The sequence below is a fragment of the Ornithorhynchus anatinus genome, chromosome 8 (assembly GCF_004115215.2).
Source record: "Ornithorhynchus anatinus isolate Pmale09 chromosome 8, mOrnAna1.pri.v4, whole genome shotgun sequence".
Lineage (NCBI taxonomy): Eukaryota > Metazoa > Chordata > Mammalia > Monotremata > Ornithorhynchidae > Ornithorhynchus > Ornithorhynchus anatinus.
The window spans coordinates 4,739,278-4,755,715 of NC_041735.1; the positions used below are offsets into that span (position 1 = coordinate 4,739,278).

The 16,438-nt window shown below is 51.1% G+C and overlaps 1 protein-coding gene across 3 annotated transcripts in view; it reads right to left on the reverse strand.

Annotated features, from left to right (window-relative positions):
• The window catches only part of UNC13C (unc-13 homolog C), a 184,726-nt gene that overhangs the window by 73,002 nt on the left and 95,286 nt on the right, over positions 1–16,438 (reverse strand). For all 3 annotated transcript variants that reach the window (XM_039912855.1, XM_029070801.2, XM_029070800.2), the window contains 4 exons: positions 15,998–16,148; positions 9,544–9,612; positions 8,973–9,062; positions 5,615–5,743 (listed from right to left, as the gene is read on the reverse strand). In XM_039912855.1, the coding sequence (XP_039768789.1) occupies positions 5,615–5,743; positions 8,973–9,062; positions 9,544–9,612; positions 15,998–16,148 (439 nt within the window). The remainder of the gene's footprint in view (positions 1–5,614; positions 5,744–8,972; positions 9,063–9,543; positions 9,613–15,997; positions 16,149–16,438) is intronic.

The following is a 16,438-nucleotide window of genomic DNA, read 5'->3' on the forward strand; positions in this document are numbered from 1 at the left end:
AAATACCATTAAAACAATCCACGAATAAGAAGCGATATCTCCGTCCCGGTGACCACGAACCGCACAAATCAAGCAAGATACGTCACCTGCGGCTAAAGTTGAACGTGAGGGGCCCGGCCTCTCCTCTCACCCTTGGTTGTTCTGTTTTTTTAAAAAAATCCTTTCAAGGGGTAGCAAGGTGAGGTAAATTATTACCCTCTTTGCCTCCGGCCTCCAACCGTATTGTGATAAGCAAGGTTGGGGTGTTAGCGAAGCTTTAGGACCAGGCTAAAAAAATGGTTGGTGATGCTGCTGCTGATGGATGATAAAAATTGGGGTATCCGTTAAATCCTTACTCTGTGCCACACACGATACTAAGCACTGGGATATATACACAAGCTACTAAGCGCTTAGAACAGAGCCTGGCATATAGTAAGCGCTTAACAAGTACCGTAATTATTATTATCATTATCATGTCGGACCCAGTCCCTGTCCCTCATGGGGTTCACAGTCTAAGCAGGAGGGAGAACGGGTGTTTAATCCTCATTTAACATTCGAGGAAACTGAGGCCTAGAGAAGCGAAGTGAGTTGGCCAAGGTCATTCAACAGGCATGTAGCTGAGGCGGGAATAGAACTCAGGTCCCCGACTCCCCGGCCCGGGTTCCGTCCACCAGACCCCGCCGCTTCCTCGGCCTGACGCCACCTTCCAAGTCAATATCTTCAAAGTCAACCTCAAAGCCGACCCATCACCCATCTGGCCGTTCCAGAAGTAGGAACGGTAAAGATGCTTCTCCAGATGAATTTTCTCTCCCCAGTGGTCTCCATTTTATTTCGGTTGCATTTAATGAGTGCTTACCGTATGCAGAGCACTCTACTAAGCGGTTGAACTGTCATCTCGGCACTTGAGCGCTCTCACAGCGTTAGATGGCACATAGTAAGCGCTTGACAAATACCAACATTAATCAATTAATTAGACGTACACGACAGTTCACGTGCTCTACTATTTGGTTTGCTCCCTTCTCCGTCCTCTCAAAAAAACCAGCCGTATCTCTCTTTCTCCTCTTAACTCTAATATTTTTGTCTTTCTCCCCTGTTAGATTATCAGTTCCTTTGGGGCTGAGATTTTGCCTTTTCCTCTATTCTCCCAAGTGCTCAGTAGGGTAAGTGTACTACACACAGAGGCCCTCAAATACCGCTGATTGATGGACTGAAAAGCTAACGCTCCTAACCGTAGACCTACCGGAGCCCCGGACGGACAGACCAAGAGGGGGCTGAGCGTCGGAGCTGACCTGAGAGGTACTGACTGGCCGCTAGCTTTGCTTTAAAGCGCTCGATCAATCTCGCCCCCTCCTACCTCACCTTACCACTCTCCTACTACAATCCAGCCCCCACACTTGGCTCCTCTAATCCGAACCTTTTCACCCCACTTCAATCTCGTCTATCTGGCCGCCGACCCCTCGTCCTCGTCCTGCCCCTGGCCCGGACGCCCTCCCTCCTCACATCCCACAGACGATGACTCTCCCCGCTTTCAAAACCTTATCGAAGGAGCATCTCCTCCAAGAGGCCTTCCCTAACTAAGCCCTCCGTTCCTTTTCTCCCGCTCCTTTCTGCGTCACCCAGACTTGCCTCCTTTATTCATCCCCCCTCCCAGCCCCACACCGCTTATGTACATATTCAATAGTATTTATTGAGCGCTTACTATGTGCAGAGCACTGTACTAAGCGCTTGGAATGGACAACCCGGCGACAGATAGAGACAGTTGGTATTTGTTAAGCGCTCACTATGTGCCGAGCACTGTTCTAAGCGCTGGGGTAGACACGGGGTCATCAGGTTGTCCCACGGGAGGCTCGCGGTTAATCCCCATTTTACAGATGAGGTAACTGAGGCAAGAGAAGTCAAGCGACTCGCCCACAGTCACACAGCTGACAAGTGGCAGAGCCGGGATTCGAACCCATGACCTCCGACTCCCAAGCCCGGGCTCTTGCCGCTGAGCCACGCTGCTTCTCATCCCTGCCCGCTGACGGGCTTACAGTCTACTCAGGGGAGACGGACAAAAACAGTAGCAATAAATAGAGTCAAGGGGATGTACATCTCAGCAACAAAATAAATAGGGTAATAAAACTCTATACAAATGAGCATATCTGTATTGTATTTCTTTCTATTAATGTCTGTCTCCCCCTCTAGACGGCAAGCTTGTCGTGGGCAGGGAATGTGTCCGTTTATTGTCATACTGTGCTCTCCCAAGTGCTAGGTTCATTAAGCGCTCAGTAAATCCGATCGGCTGCCTGACTGATCGGCTGATTCCAAGTAAGTTTCCTCAGCAAAGAGCCAACGTTCAGGGGCCTAGTGATATCCGCCGAAGTAATTCGACAAGGAACAATCTTTCTATTTCCCATACCTAAAATAGTACCTGCATTGACTACCAATCAATCGAATTGATTGAGCACTTACTGTGTACAGAGCACTGTACTAAGCGCTTGGGAGAGTAATAATGTTGGTATTTGTTAAGCGCTTACTACGTGCAGAGCACCGTTCTAAGCGCTGGGGGAGATACGGGGTCATCAGGTTGTCCCACTTGAGGCTCACAGTTAATCTCCATTTTACAGATGAGGTAACTGAGGCACAGAGAAGTGAAGTGACTCGCCCGCAGTCACACAGCTGACAAGTGGCCGAGCTGGGATTCGAACCCATGACCTCTGACTCCCAAGCCCGGGCTCTTTCCACTGAGCCACGGTGCTTCTAGTTGGCAGACGTGCTCCCTGCCCAGAACTAACTTACAGTCTAGACTATCGAACGTCATCATCTATGTACCAATCACACACACACGGGCTTGGGAGTCAGAGGTCGTGGGTTCTAATCCCGGCTCCTCCAGTCGTCAGCTTGGCGACTTTGGGCAAGTCACTTCACTTCTCGGTGCCTCAGTTACCTCATCTGTAAAATGAGGATGAAGACCGTGAGCTTCACGTGGGACAACCTGATTACCTTATATCTACCCCAGCGCTTAAAACAGTGCTCGGCACGTAGTAAGCGCTTAACAAACACTATCGTTATCATTATTATCACTCCCTCAAAGTGACTCTACTGAGACTGTGATATTTGATCCGTCTGTAAGCAGGTCTGAAAAGACCCAAGCTGAATCATCTCATTCCCCGGCTCTTCCTTACATCTCTTCTACCAGTTTAATCAGTTTTAATACGTCCTTAAATTCACCCACCCGCTAAACGATGAACATTAACAAGGGCGGCCTCTGATTATGTTGGGTTTCACCTAATATTCCGTGTTTCGGATCTCTAATTCCTCTTACTCGATCGATTATGAAAGCCGGCTCTCGTCTCTTTTTATCCAGACCCAGCAACAAGAGAGGTGTATTTCTAACTTCGGGAGAACGGCGTCGGCTCATTTACCATTTTAGGATAAGAGGGAACAAAAAAAAAAGAACCAAACACACTGAAGCTTTAAAATGAGAAGAACGAACAAGATATGAGGAGAGAATGAACCATTTTTCAAATGCATTATTGAATTTTACCTCTTTCAGTACCGCTTGAATACACGCCCCTGAACAAATGTTCAGTGGCTCTTTTTTTTCCTCTCTCTCTCTCCCTGTCTTTGTGCTCCAAGCTGCTGCTGCTAAGAGTCTATCCAGGGTTTGGGTGTTGCTGAAAAAATTCACACATGGACCCCATTCCTTGCCATTCTCCTAAGAGACCGTCCTCTCTCCTGAGAGACGATCCTCTCTCCCGAGAGACCAGCCTCCGCCAAACCGATGGGTTTCCGATTCGCAGCACAGCCTAGCGGCTAGAGTCCGGGCCTGGGAATCAGAAGGACCTGGGTTCTAATCCCGGCCCCTCCCTTGTCTGCTGTGTGACCTCAGACGAGTCGCTTCACTTTTCTGTGCCTCAGTTACCTCAACAGTAAAATGGGGATTCAGACCGGGAGCCCTCAGGGTGAACAAAATGTACGAATTGAAGCAGCGGGGCCGCGCGGAAGGGAGTTGGAGAAGAGGAAATGAGGGTTTAGTCGGGGAAGGGCCCCTGGAGGAGGTGGACCTTCAGTAAGGCTTTGAAGGTGGAGAGAGCGACCGTCTGTCGGATACGAACGGGGAGGGCGTTCCAGGACAGAGGCGGGATGTGGGCGAGAGCAGGTTGGAAACGATACGAGAAGCAGCGCGGCTCAGTGGAAAGAGCCCGGGTTTGGGAGTCAGAGGTCGTGGGTTCAAGTCCCCGCTCAGCCGCTTGTCAGCTGGGTGACTTTGGGCGAGTCACTTCACTTCTCTGTGCCTCAGTGACCTCACCTGTAAAATGGGGATTAAGACTGTGAGCCCCATGTGGGACAACCTCATCACCTTGTATCCTCTCCAGCACTTAGAAGAGTGATTTGCACATAGTAAGCGCTTAACAAACGCCATCGTTTATTTTATTTTATACTGTAAACTCTCGGAGGGCGGGGACGGTTTCTTTTCGATCCACAGTACTCTCTCAAGGACTCCCTGCACCTCGGCCGAGCAAGATGAGCTCCATGCATGCCTTCGGAACACTGATTGAGCTTGAGGAACTTCCTTCCTTCCCCCAGCCTGTTCTGTTCCCCCCAAATGCTTTTCCCTCAGGAACCGGGAACACGTCCCGTCTGTCCCGGCAAGGAGACCCTATCTGATCCTGCTTTCCATCACCCTGGAAGGCAAAAGAACAGCACCTGAAGCATCGAGCCTCCTTAAAACCTCCTGAAAGATGAACCTCTCTGGTAAATAGATGTCCCTGTCTAAAGCTAAATTGAAATAGACTTTAATCACCCCACTAAATCCAACGGGAGCCGAAGGGAGGCGGTTAGGTCAAAGCAAACCGGCTTTCTTGAAGCGAGAGCGTGATGTGAGCAACAACGCCATTCAGATCCATCACCATCATCAAGGGTATTGATTGAGCGCTTACTGTGTGCAGAGCACTGTACTGAGCGCTTGGGAAGAGTATGATACATCAGAGTTAGCAGACGTTATTACAATGGTATTTAGTAAGTGCTTACTAAGAAATATGCCGATGTAACAATCGTCACAAAAATGCAAACTGTCAACCCTCTGGTGTTTCCGATGACATTATATGGATCCGGAAGCCGGGCAGTGAAAAAACAGGATAGAAAGAACATCGATTCTTTTGAAACGTGGTGCTGGAGAGGGCTTTTGCAAATACCATGGATCGCCCGAAAAACTTGTCTGCTGTGTGATCTTGGGCAAGCCACTTAACTTCTCTGTGCCTCAGTTACCTCATATGGAAAGGGGGGATGAAGACTGTGCGCCCCACGTGGGCTTGCATCTACCCCAGGAGAGCAGGTGTTGAATCCCCATTTTGCAGTCAAGGAAAGGAGGGACAGAGAAGTGACACAATCTCTGTCCTCCAAGGGCTCACGGTCTAAGGAGAAAGGAGAGCAGGTATTGAATCCCCATTTTGCAGTCAAGGAAATGAGGCGCAGGGAAGCGATGTGACTCGCCCAAGATCCCACAGCGAGCAATTGGCAGAGCCGGGATTAGAACCCGGGTCCTCCGACTTCCAGGCCCGTGTTCTTCCCTCTAGGCCGCCCCGCTTCACTCTCAAACCAGGAAAACCGACATTCAAACTGGGGTCTCCGCTGGGTGCCCTCGGGCTCTTACCGTGTCTATGAGCTGCGCGTACAGTTCCTGGCAGTTGTCAAAAATGTACTTGTACGTGGCGTCCAGGCAGGCTCGGACACAGTCCTTGACCACGGTGCTGGCCCGGGGCGGGCTTTGCAGCTCCAGAACCTGGCGGGTAGAATGTGCGGAGACCAGACATGGGGTGATGACAGCAGGGCCCACACCCACCCGTCGCTTGGTTTCTTTAACGGTACTCGTTAAGCGATTACTATGGGCCGGGCTCTCCCCTCACGATCGCACTCTGCGGGTCTCGGCTATGGGAGGGAGAGCGAAGCGGAGGCCTGTTTCATTCCTCGCTTGGGCAGCGGCTAGCGAGTGGCAGGCCATCGGCAACGAGTCAAAACTCCCCCGTGCTGGGCGGCAGCGGCACGGGAGAGAGTCGAGGGTGAAGCCTTTTCCCCCCTCTCCCTCTGCTCCTTCCCCTCCCCTCGGCTCTGCGCTCGACCGCTCAATTGTATATATTTTCATTACCCTGTTTATTTTGTTAATGAGATGTACATCCCCTTGATTCTATTTATTGCTATTGTTTTAATGAGATGTTCATCCCCTTGATTCTATTTATTGCTATTGTTTTTGTCTGTCTCCCCCGATGAGGCCGTAAGCCCGTCAGTGGGCAGGGACCGTCTCTATCTGTTGCCCATTTGTCCATTCCAAGCGCTTAGTACAGTGCTCTGCACATAGTAAGCGCCCAATAAATACTATTGAATGAATGACTCGAGTTTATTGCGCGGAAGGAGGCGACGGTAAGCCGCTTCTGGAGTTTTACCAAGAAGGCGCTGTGGATCCACTACTAGAATGATTGCAGGTGGAGGCGGGACATTCTGGCAAAGATGTGTCCGTGGCGTCGCTGCGGGTCGGAAACCACTTGACAGCATAAGACAAGATGTGCTAGACACTGTTTGAGTGCTGGGGTAGAGACAAGCTAATCAGATTGAATGGCAATAAATCCACCTATCTACCAACTCGGTTGTAGTTTTCTATTGCACTCCCTCAAGCACTTAGTAAAGTGCTCAGCACACAGTAAGCACTCAATAAATAACAAATCCACGTGTCTACCAGCTCTGTTATATTGTTCTATCCTACTCCCTCAAGCGCTCAGGATAGTGCTCGGCCCACAGTAAGCACTCAATAAATAACGAATCTCTGTGTCTTCCGATTCTGTTATGTTGTTAGAACGCAGTCGCCCAAGAGCTTAGCACAGTGCTCAGCACGCAGTAAGCGCTCAATAAATACCAACTCTGCATCTACCAATTCGGTTATATTATTCTATTGTATTCTCCCAGCTTAGTACAGTGTTTGGCATGCAGTAAATGCTCAATAATTTACCACTGATTGATTGACGGATTGATAACAGTTCCTGTCCCACATAGAGCTCACACTCTTAATCCCCATTTTACAGATGAACAGGATTAGAACCCGGCTCCTTCTGACTCCCAGGCCCATGCTGTATTCACTGGGCCACGCTGCTTCACGGCCGTTAAATTGAGAAGATGCGAATCCTGAGATAAAGGGCTTGAATTCGATCAGGTCACCGTAGAGGGGGTTCAACAGGGGGTGAGGGGAAGTGGGAGAGCGTGGGGTGGGACACCAGGAGCCTCGGCTTCTAGACCCGAGTTCTGTGTCCAACTTGATTAACCTGTATCTACCCCAAGGCTTAGAACAGTGCTTGGCACGTAGTAAACGCTTAAGTACCATCATCGTTATTATTATTCATTCAATAGTATTTATTGAGCGCTTACTATGTGCAGAGCACTGTACTGAGCGCTTGGAATGAACAAGTCGGCAACAGATAGAGACGGTCCCTGCCCTTTTGACGGGCTTTACTCCCAGCTCTGCTACTGGCCACCTATTGTGTGACTTGGAGTAAATCACTTAACCTCTCGGGGCCTCGTTATCTCAGCTGTAAAGTGGAGATAGACTAATAATAATAATACTAGCATTTGTTAAGCGCTTATTATGTGTCAAGCACGGTTCTAAATGCTGGGATGGATATAAGGTAATCAGGTTATCCCACATGGGGCTCACAGTCTTCATCCTCATTTTACATATGAGGTAACCGAGGCTTAGAAGAATATCGACATTATTATTATAGAGAAGCAGTGTGGCTCAGTGCAAAAGAGCGCGGGCTTGGGAGTCAGAGGTCGTGGGTTCGAATCCCGGCTCTGCCACTTGTCAGCGGGACAAGTCACTTCACTTCTCTGGGCCTCAGTGACCTCATCTGTAAAATGGGGATTAAAACTGTGAGCCCCACGTGGGACAACCTGATCACCCTGTATCTACCCCCAGCGCTTAGAACGGTGCTCTGCACCTAGTAAGCGCTTAACAAATGCCAACATTACTATTATTATTATTAGAAAAGTGAAGCGACTTGCCCAAGGCCACACAGAAGACGAGTGGCGGAGCCGGGATTAGAACCCACGTCCTCTGACTCCCAGGCCCGGGTTCTTGCCACCTGACTCCTCTCTCACAGGGCTAATGTGAGGAGAAAATGAAATCACTGCGGTGACGGCACTTTGGGAAGAAGAAACGTGAGGGGTTTCAGACAATTACCGCCGTCTCTTGCCACGGCTGGATTTGGAGACATCCACTAGGAGGGAGGGATAGGAGTGTGAGCCCGCTGTGGGCAGGGATTTCCCTCTTTGTTGCTGAGTTGCCCTTTCCAAGCGCTTAGTACAGTGCTCTGCCCACGGTATGTGCTCAATAAATACGACCGCATGAATGAATGGAGTGTCACAGAACCATCCCAGTCTCACTCTCCAGCCTTTCTGAGCCCCAAGTCTCCTCGGGTTATTTTGGGAAGCTCGGCTCGAGCCGGATCCGATCGCAAATACGACGGGGCAAACGGCGCTGAGAAACGGTGCGGCCTGGTGGATGGAGAATCGGAGGAATCCTGGGTTCTAATCCCGGCTCTGCCACTTGTCCGCCGTGCGGCCTTGGCCAGATCGCTGAACTTCTCTGTGCCTCAGTTTCCTCAACTATAAAATGGGGATTCAATCTTCTTCCATCAGTCAATCAACGGTATTTATTGCAAGCTTCCTATGTGCAGAGCATTGAACTAAGCACTTGGGAGAGTACAATACAACAGAATTCCTCCTACTTAGACTGTGAGCCCTATACGGGACAGGGTCTGTGTCCAACTTGTTACCTACCTTAGCGCTTAGTAGAGTGCTTGGAACATAGTAAGCGCTTAAGAAGTACCCTAAAAGAAACAGAGCTGAAAGGAAGGATCTCTCCGTTCTCTGCTTCAGAGGCAGGGAGGAAACCATCAGGGTGGATATCCCAGACAGGTGAGGAGCTAAGGATGTGCGCGGTTTGAGCGTCCAAGAGAACACGCTACCTTCATGCGAAAAAAGGTGATGCTGGTGAGCAGGTCGACGGTGGATTTCAGGTCCTGAAGTCTCTCGGGATTGCCGGCTGGAAAGTTGTCCTGGATAGACGGGAGAAATGGGAAAGGCCCGGGCGTTAAAATCCTCAGGACGGACGGGGAAACGGGGAGGACCCGCATCCTCGAACCCGAAGGCGCTTCAGAGAGTGGTGGCTAAGACCGAGCTTAGGCCCGTGAGCCCCTGGTGGGACAGGGACTGTGTCCAACCCGATTAACTTGTATCCACTCCAGTGCTTAGTAACGTGCCTGGCACGAAGTAAGCGCTTGACAAATACCGCCGTTATTATTATTGAAGGCACGTTGGAGTCAAGGACTGATCAGCCGTGTTCTTGAGGGCGGGGGAGACCTTCCTATCGTGAATTCGGGGCCCATCTCCCACCCTCCTCTCTCGGTATTCCGGGAGGCGAGCTCCCGCAGAAGACAGCGGGATCTCCGCCGTGCCACCCGTTTCGGGGTCCGGCCACCCTTGCTCCCCGGGGCGCGGGCTCGATCGCCAGCTGCGGGGAGGGGCTTGGGTACGTACCCTGTATTTGGACAGGTCGATCCTCAGGGAGTTGTGCAGCTGGTCCAGCAGCTTTATGAACTTTTCCCTCTGCGAGAAGAAAACCAAAAAGCCGAGCCCAAGTCAGTTGCCCAACCAACACACCCTCCGGAGGATTGGCGGGCGCAACTGTGCTCCCGGAAGCGTTTCCCGCGACAGATGGCAGTCGAGAGAAGCAGCGAGGCTTAGTGGATCGAGCACGGGCCTGGGAATCACAAGGAGCCGGGCCCTAATCCCGGCTCCGCCACTCGCCCGCTACGTGACCTCGGGCGAGTCGTTTTACTTCTCTGGGCCTCAGTTACCTCAGCTGTAAAATAGCCATTGATCGTGAGCCCCGTGTGAGACAGGGACCGCGTCCAACCTAACTAGCTTGTTTCTATCCCAGCGCTTAGTACGGTGCCTGGCACAGAGTAAGCACTTAACCAATACCATATCCGTACTGTGTCTCAGAAATACTCAGTCATCGCATCCCAACTGGCTTCCCACCGTTCTTCCGGGATCTCCTAGATGGGTGACTTATTTTCCCCTGAGAGAAATGGCCCAAAGCTGAGGCCTTTAGAAGCCCCAGATACTCCCTTTACGCTCAATCAGCTGGGCATTACTGCCGACTGAGCGGAGCGTCGTACAACCCCAAAACTTCTCTCCCCTCGAAGGTTTGGATCGGGATTTTGTGTGTGTGCGGCATGCGTTAAGCGCTTACTAAGTTCCAGGCACGGTACTAAGCACTGGGACAGGCACAAGCTAATCAGGTTGGCCACAGTCCCTGTCCCACACGGGGCTTCCGGTTTCAATTACCATTTTTACAGATGAGGTAAGTGAGGGACAGAGAAGTGAAGTGACTTGCCCGAGGTCACGCGGCAGACAAGCTGTTCTGTCTTACTTACAACCGTAAGCTCGTTGTGGGCGGGAAACGTATCTGTTTATTGTTGCATTGTACCCTTCCAAGCATTTAGTGCAGTGTTCTGCACCCAAGTGCTCAATAAATGCAATTTAATGAATGAATGAACAAGCTGTCTTGACGTCATTCTTCCCCCTTTAGACCGTAAGCTCGTTTGGGGCAGGGAATGTGCCTGGCTGTTGTTGAATCGTCCTCTCCCAAGCACTTAGTACGGAGCTCTGCACACAGTAAGCGCTCAGTAAATATGATGGAGTGCACGAATGAATGAACAAGCGTTGGAGCCGACATGAGAAACCAGGTCCTTCTGACTCTCGGGTCCAGGCTCTCTCCACCAGGCCGCCCTGCTTCTCTTGGTGGCCCATCGAGCCTTGTGCGATGAGGAGAAAACCGATACCTCATCAGCCCCCGTGGCCTAGCCGAGGTCTGCGGGGAGGGGACGGGGGAGGGGTTCCCAGGGTAATTAAGAGCTAGGAAGAGACGAAAATTAAATGCCATCAGCTCGAGAACTTCAAATTGGGGATATCTTTCACGGTGGCATTTGTGAAAGCTGAAGCCGAGCCCGGAAAGTCTGATTTATGGGTCTGATTCATGAAGAAGATAACTCCTCCAGCCTCCGGCCCGGGAAGCAATGACTGATCGTGTGGCGATCAGTTATTCTGGGCAGGATCCAATACGGTGCTGGACACAACACCCCCCCGAATATCTTCCCAATCCTAATGTAATAATAATAACGACGATGATGACTGTGGTGTTCGTTAAGCTCTTCCTATTTGCCAGGCACTGTAGTAAGTGATGGGGTGGATACAAGCAAATCAAGTTGGACACAGTCCCTGTCCCACATGGGGCTCACGGTCTGCATCCCCATTTTCACAGATGAGATAACTGAGGCCCAGAGGAGTGAAGTAACTTACCCAAGGTCACACAGCAGACCAGTGGCGGAGCCGGGATTAGGACCCATGACCTTTTGGCTCCCGGGTCCTTGCTCTAGTCACGAGGCCACAGTGTGAGGGCGGGGTCGGGAATGGGGCTGAAGAGAAGGTGGATTCCTCTGGTTTTCCTAAGCACGTCGAGGCAAATGCAAGACCAGCCCTCAGCCAAAGGCCTCAGCCCCCAAATACTCCAGAAGCAGAATGGCCTAGTGGACAGAATCCGGGGCCTGGGAGTCAGAAGGACCCGGGTTCTAATCCCAGCCCCGCCACCTCTCTGCTGTGTGCCCTTGGTCAAGTCACTTCTCGGGGCCTCAGTTACCTCATCGGTAAAAAGAGGAATAAGAGTGTGAGCCCCATGTGGGATAACTGATTACCTTGAATCTACCTCTGCACTTAGTGCACTTAGTGCCTGGTACCTAGTGAGCGATTAACAAATGCCAGAAAAAGAAAAAGATCATCTGAACTCTCTGAAGTAAAGTAGTCCTAAAAAGAAAAGGCCCTAAAGAGCAAGGAGTCCTAAAAAGAAAGGGTCTTCTTCCCTGTCGGCTTCCTGAGATATCAAGGGAGGCTTTGAATGATTTTTGAGGGTTTTGTTGTTCGGCTCTAAGAAGAGGGTGCCTGCCTCTTTGGAATGGGAAGAGAAGGTGGTTGCCAGAGAGACCGATAATGATAATAGTAATTATGGTACTTGTTAAGCGCTTACTATGTCCCAACCACTGTTCTAAGCCCTGTGGTAGAAACGAGTTAATCGGGTTGGATGCTGTCCCCGTCCCGCACTCTCAGTCCCCATTTTACAGATGAGGTCAGCGAGGCACCGAGCAGTTAAGCGACTCGCCCGAGACCACACAGCAGACGAGTGGCGGAGCCGGGCTTAGAACCCAGGCCCTTCTGACTCCCAAGCCCGGGCTCTATCCACTAGGCCATGCTGCTTCTCGTGGATAAGCCTGGCATTCTTCTCACCCGGCAACCTTTTCCTCACGATCCCAGAATTCTCCCACTGCTAGTCATAGTCCATCATATTTATTCGTTCATTCGATCCTATTTATTGAGCACTTCCTGTGTGCAGAACCCCGGACTAAGCACTTGGGAGAGTATAGTATAATCATAAAGTAGGCCAGCGGGGCTGGATTAAGGCTCAGAAGCCTCAGTGGTATTTGTTGAGGGCTCACTCACTCATTCAGTCATATCTGATGAGCGATTACCGTGTGCAGAGCACTGTACTGAGCGCTTGGGAGAGTACAGTACAACAATAGACGGACACATTCCCCACCCAAAACGAATCACAGTTCCCTTCTCTGGACCGACTGGGACTTCCTAATAACAATAATAATGACGGCATTCGTTATTAATAATAATGATGATGATGATGATATTGGTTAAGCACTTACTCTGTGCCAAGCACTGTTCTAAGGACTGGGGCAGAAACAGGTTCATCAGGTTGTCCCACGTGAGACTCACGGCCTTCACCCCCATTTTCCGGATGAGGGAACTGAGGCCCAGAGAAGTGAAGTGACTTGCCCACAGTCGCACAGCTGACAAGTGGAGGAGCCGGGATTTGAACTCAGGCCCTCTGACCCCCAGGCCCGGGCTCTTTCCACCAGGCCAGGCTGCTTCACTAATTAGGTACCGGGCACCGTACTAAGCGTTAGCCGCGGCCGTGCCGTGGGGAGGAAGCTGACGGGGTCCCAGGATGGTTAGCGGGGGGGGGGGAGGCAGCGTAGCTCAGTGGAAAGAGCCCGGGCTTGGGAGTCAGAGGTCACGGGTTCGACTCCCGGCTCTGCTACTTGTCAGCTGTGTGACTGCGGGCGAGTCACTTCACTTCTCTGGGCCTCAGTTACCTCATCTGTAAAATGGGGATTAACTGTGAGCCTCACGTGGGACAACCCGATGACCCTGCATCTACCCCGGTGCTCTGCACATAGTGAGCGCTTAACAAATACCAACATTATTATTATTATTATTATTATTAAGATGGAGGGCCTTCGGGCCCACTGCTGAGGCAGGCCTGCCTCCGCTGCCCGCTGGAGGAAAACCAACCCCACAGAGACGACCAGAAGGGGAGGGAAAGAGTCCCGTAAAAACAATTAAGTTTCTAATGACCCAGACAACTTCCGAGCTCAAGTTCAGGGAGGACAGGGAGGTTCAGGGAGTGGGCGGGGATGGGACAATTATATCCACCCAATTTTCTCTCTCTTTATAGCCCCTGGAATTTGCGGGCGAGTAGGTTTCGCCGCATTTTAAAAATACCTCTCCGACAGAGGGAGAACGCTACCAAAATAAACCAATTAACACGTCGATACACCGCTTTTACCCGGCGGAAAGTCCATGCCTTCCCACGCTGCTGTCAGTTCCTCCCCCCATCGGAGGAGACATTCGCTCTAAAAAGAAACTGGCCGAGGCCAAAATGTTGAAATAGACGGAAACCGGTTTAGAAGTCTATTTCGGGTCTGCGGGGATTCGGCTTCACCTCGTCCGACTTGGGCAGGGCGGGTGAGGAGAAAGAACTCGCTGCCCACCGAAAATCCACGAAGATGCCTTTTTAATAAGAGGGAGGAAGGCTCAGAGATTCGCTGGGAGAAAAAGGATTTTTCTAAATCGACGTAGAGAGACACTGGGAGAGTCGACATCATCGTCATCGTTCATGGTATTTATTGAGCACTTATTATAATAATAATTAATGATGATGGCATTTGTTAAGCGCTTACTATGTGCAAAGCAGTGCTGGGGAGGATGCAAGGTGATCAGGTGGTCCCACGTGGGGCTCACCGTCTTCATCCCCATTTGACAGATGAGGTAACTGAGGCCCAGAGAAGTGAAGTGACTTGCCTAAAGTCACACAGCTGACAAGCTGCTGAACCGGGATTTGGACCCATGACCTCTGACTCCCAAGCCCGGGCTCTTTCCGCCGAGCCACGCTGCTTCTCTATTATGTGAGAAGCAGTGTGGTCTAGTGGATAGAGCCCGGGCCTGGGAGTCAGAAGGACCCGTTTTCTAATCCTGGCTTCTGCCTTCTTTAATTCCTTCCATCATTTATTGAGTGCTCGCTGGGTGCAGTGCACTGTACTAAGCACTTGGGAGAGTACAAGTCATTTAACTTCTCCGTGCCTCAGTGGCCTCATTTGTAAAAGGGGGATTAAGAGTGTGAACTCTGTCAAATGAGGATGAAGACGGCGAGCCCCACGTGGGACAACCTGATCCCCTTGTATCATCCCCAGCGCTGAGAACAGTGCTTTGCACATAGTAAGCGCTTAACAAATGCCATCATTATTAAAAGCACCGTTCTAAGCGCTGGGGATAGAAGGTGATCAGGTTGTCCCACGTGGGGCTCACGGCTTTAATGCCCATTTTACAGATGAGGTAACTGAGGCACAGAGAAGTTAAGTGACTTGCCCGAAGTCACACGGCTGGCAAGCGGCGGATCCGGGATTAGAACCCAAGGACCGCATCCACCCTGGTTAGCTCGTATCTAACCAGGTAAGCGCTTAACAAGTATCGCTATCATCATCACCCTCAGAGCACTGTACTGGGCGCTCAGGAGAGTGCAATACAACTGAGTTAACAGTTACGGTATTTGTTAAGCACTCACTGTGTGCCAGGCACTGTACTAAGTGGATACAAGCAAATCGGGCTGGGCACAGTCCCTGTCCCACGTGGGGCTCACCGTCTCAATCCCCATTTTACAGACGAGGTAACTGAGGCACAGGGTAGTGAAGCGACTTGCCCGGGGTCACACAGCGGACAAGGGGCAGAGGCGGGATTAGAACCCGTGACCTTCGGACTCCCAGGCCCGGGCTCTATCCACTCCGCCATGCTGCTTCGAGTTGGTGGACACGTTCCCTGCCCTTAACGGCCTTACAGTCTAGTCCCCCTCTAGACCGCAGGCTCATTGTGGGCAAGGAATGTGCCTGTTACATTGTTCTACTGGACTCTCCCAAGCGCTTAATACAGTGCTCTGCACACGGTAAGTGCTCAGTAAATACGACTGACTGACTGCCTGAATGGAGGGGCAGGCAGACATGAATATAAATAAGTTACAGATATGTGCGGAAGTGCTGCGGGGCTTGGGGTGGGATGAATACTAAATGCCCAAAGGGTCTGCAAGACGCAAGGAGAAGGAGGAGTCGGAAACATCCAGAACGGCCACACGGAACCCCCTGGGGTTACAACCCTAGCCGTAGAATAATAATAATAATAATAATAATGATGATGGCATTTGTTCATTCATTTCATTCATTCATTCAATAGTATTTATTGAGCGCTTACTTTGTGCAGAGCCCTGTACTAAGCGCTTGCAATGGACAAATCGCTTACTATGTGCAAAGCACTGTTCTAAACGCAGGGGGGGATACAGGGTCATCAGGTTGTCCCACGTGGGGCTCACAGTCTTCATCCCCATTGGACAGATGAGGTCACGGAGGCCCAGAGAAGTGAAGTGACTTGTCGCACAGCTGACAAGCGGCGGAGCCGGGGTTAGAACCCACGACCTCTGACTCCCAAGCCCGGGCTCTTTCCACTGAGCCACGCCGCTTCTCTAAGCGCTTAGCACAGTGCTCTGCACCCGGTAGGCGCTTCGTAAATACGAGCGAATGAATCTCGGGCTGGTACTCACCCCGAAGTTGGTAGCGGCAAAGCGATCGGAGGCCGAGACGTTGGTGGTGGCGGTCGTGTGAGCGTAAAACGCGTTGATGTTTGCCAACAGCGTGCTCATCACAGCAGGCACCCCGGGACACATGTATTTGGAGGACAGACAGGAGAAGTGCCTACGACACGGGGAAAAAAAAAGATGAAAAGGGCTTTAAAAGACGATCCCCGCCTCGGTAACTTCTCGAGCCGTCTCACCCGGCCTGTGACGATCAAGGAGATTTGGGAAACGGAAACCGTGCGCACGTAAATAATGATCCGAAATCAAACCATGAAAGGAAAAACCCGCAGGATTAAAATCGCTTCTTCAGTTAGGGAGCCTTTCCGCCCTTCGGGGATACGTAATTCTCTTGAACGACGGGGGAACGGAGAGCGCAGAATGATCAAAAACCGACCTCCTCGGGGTCCC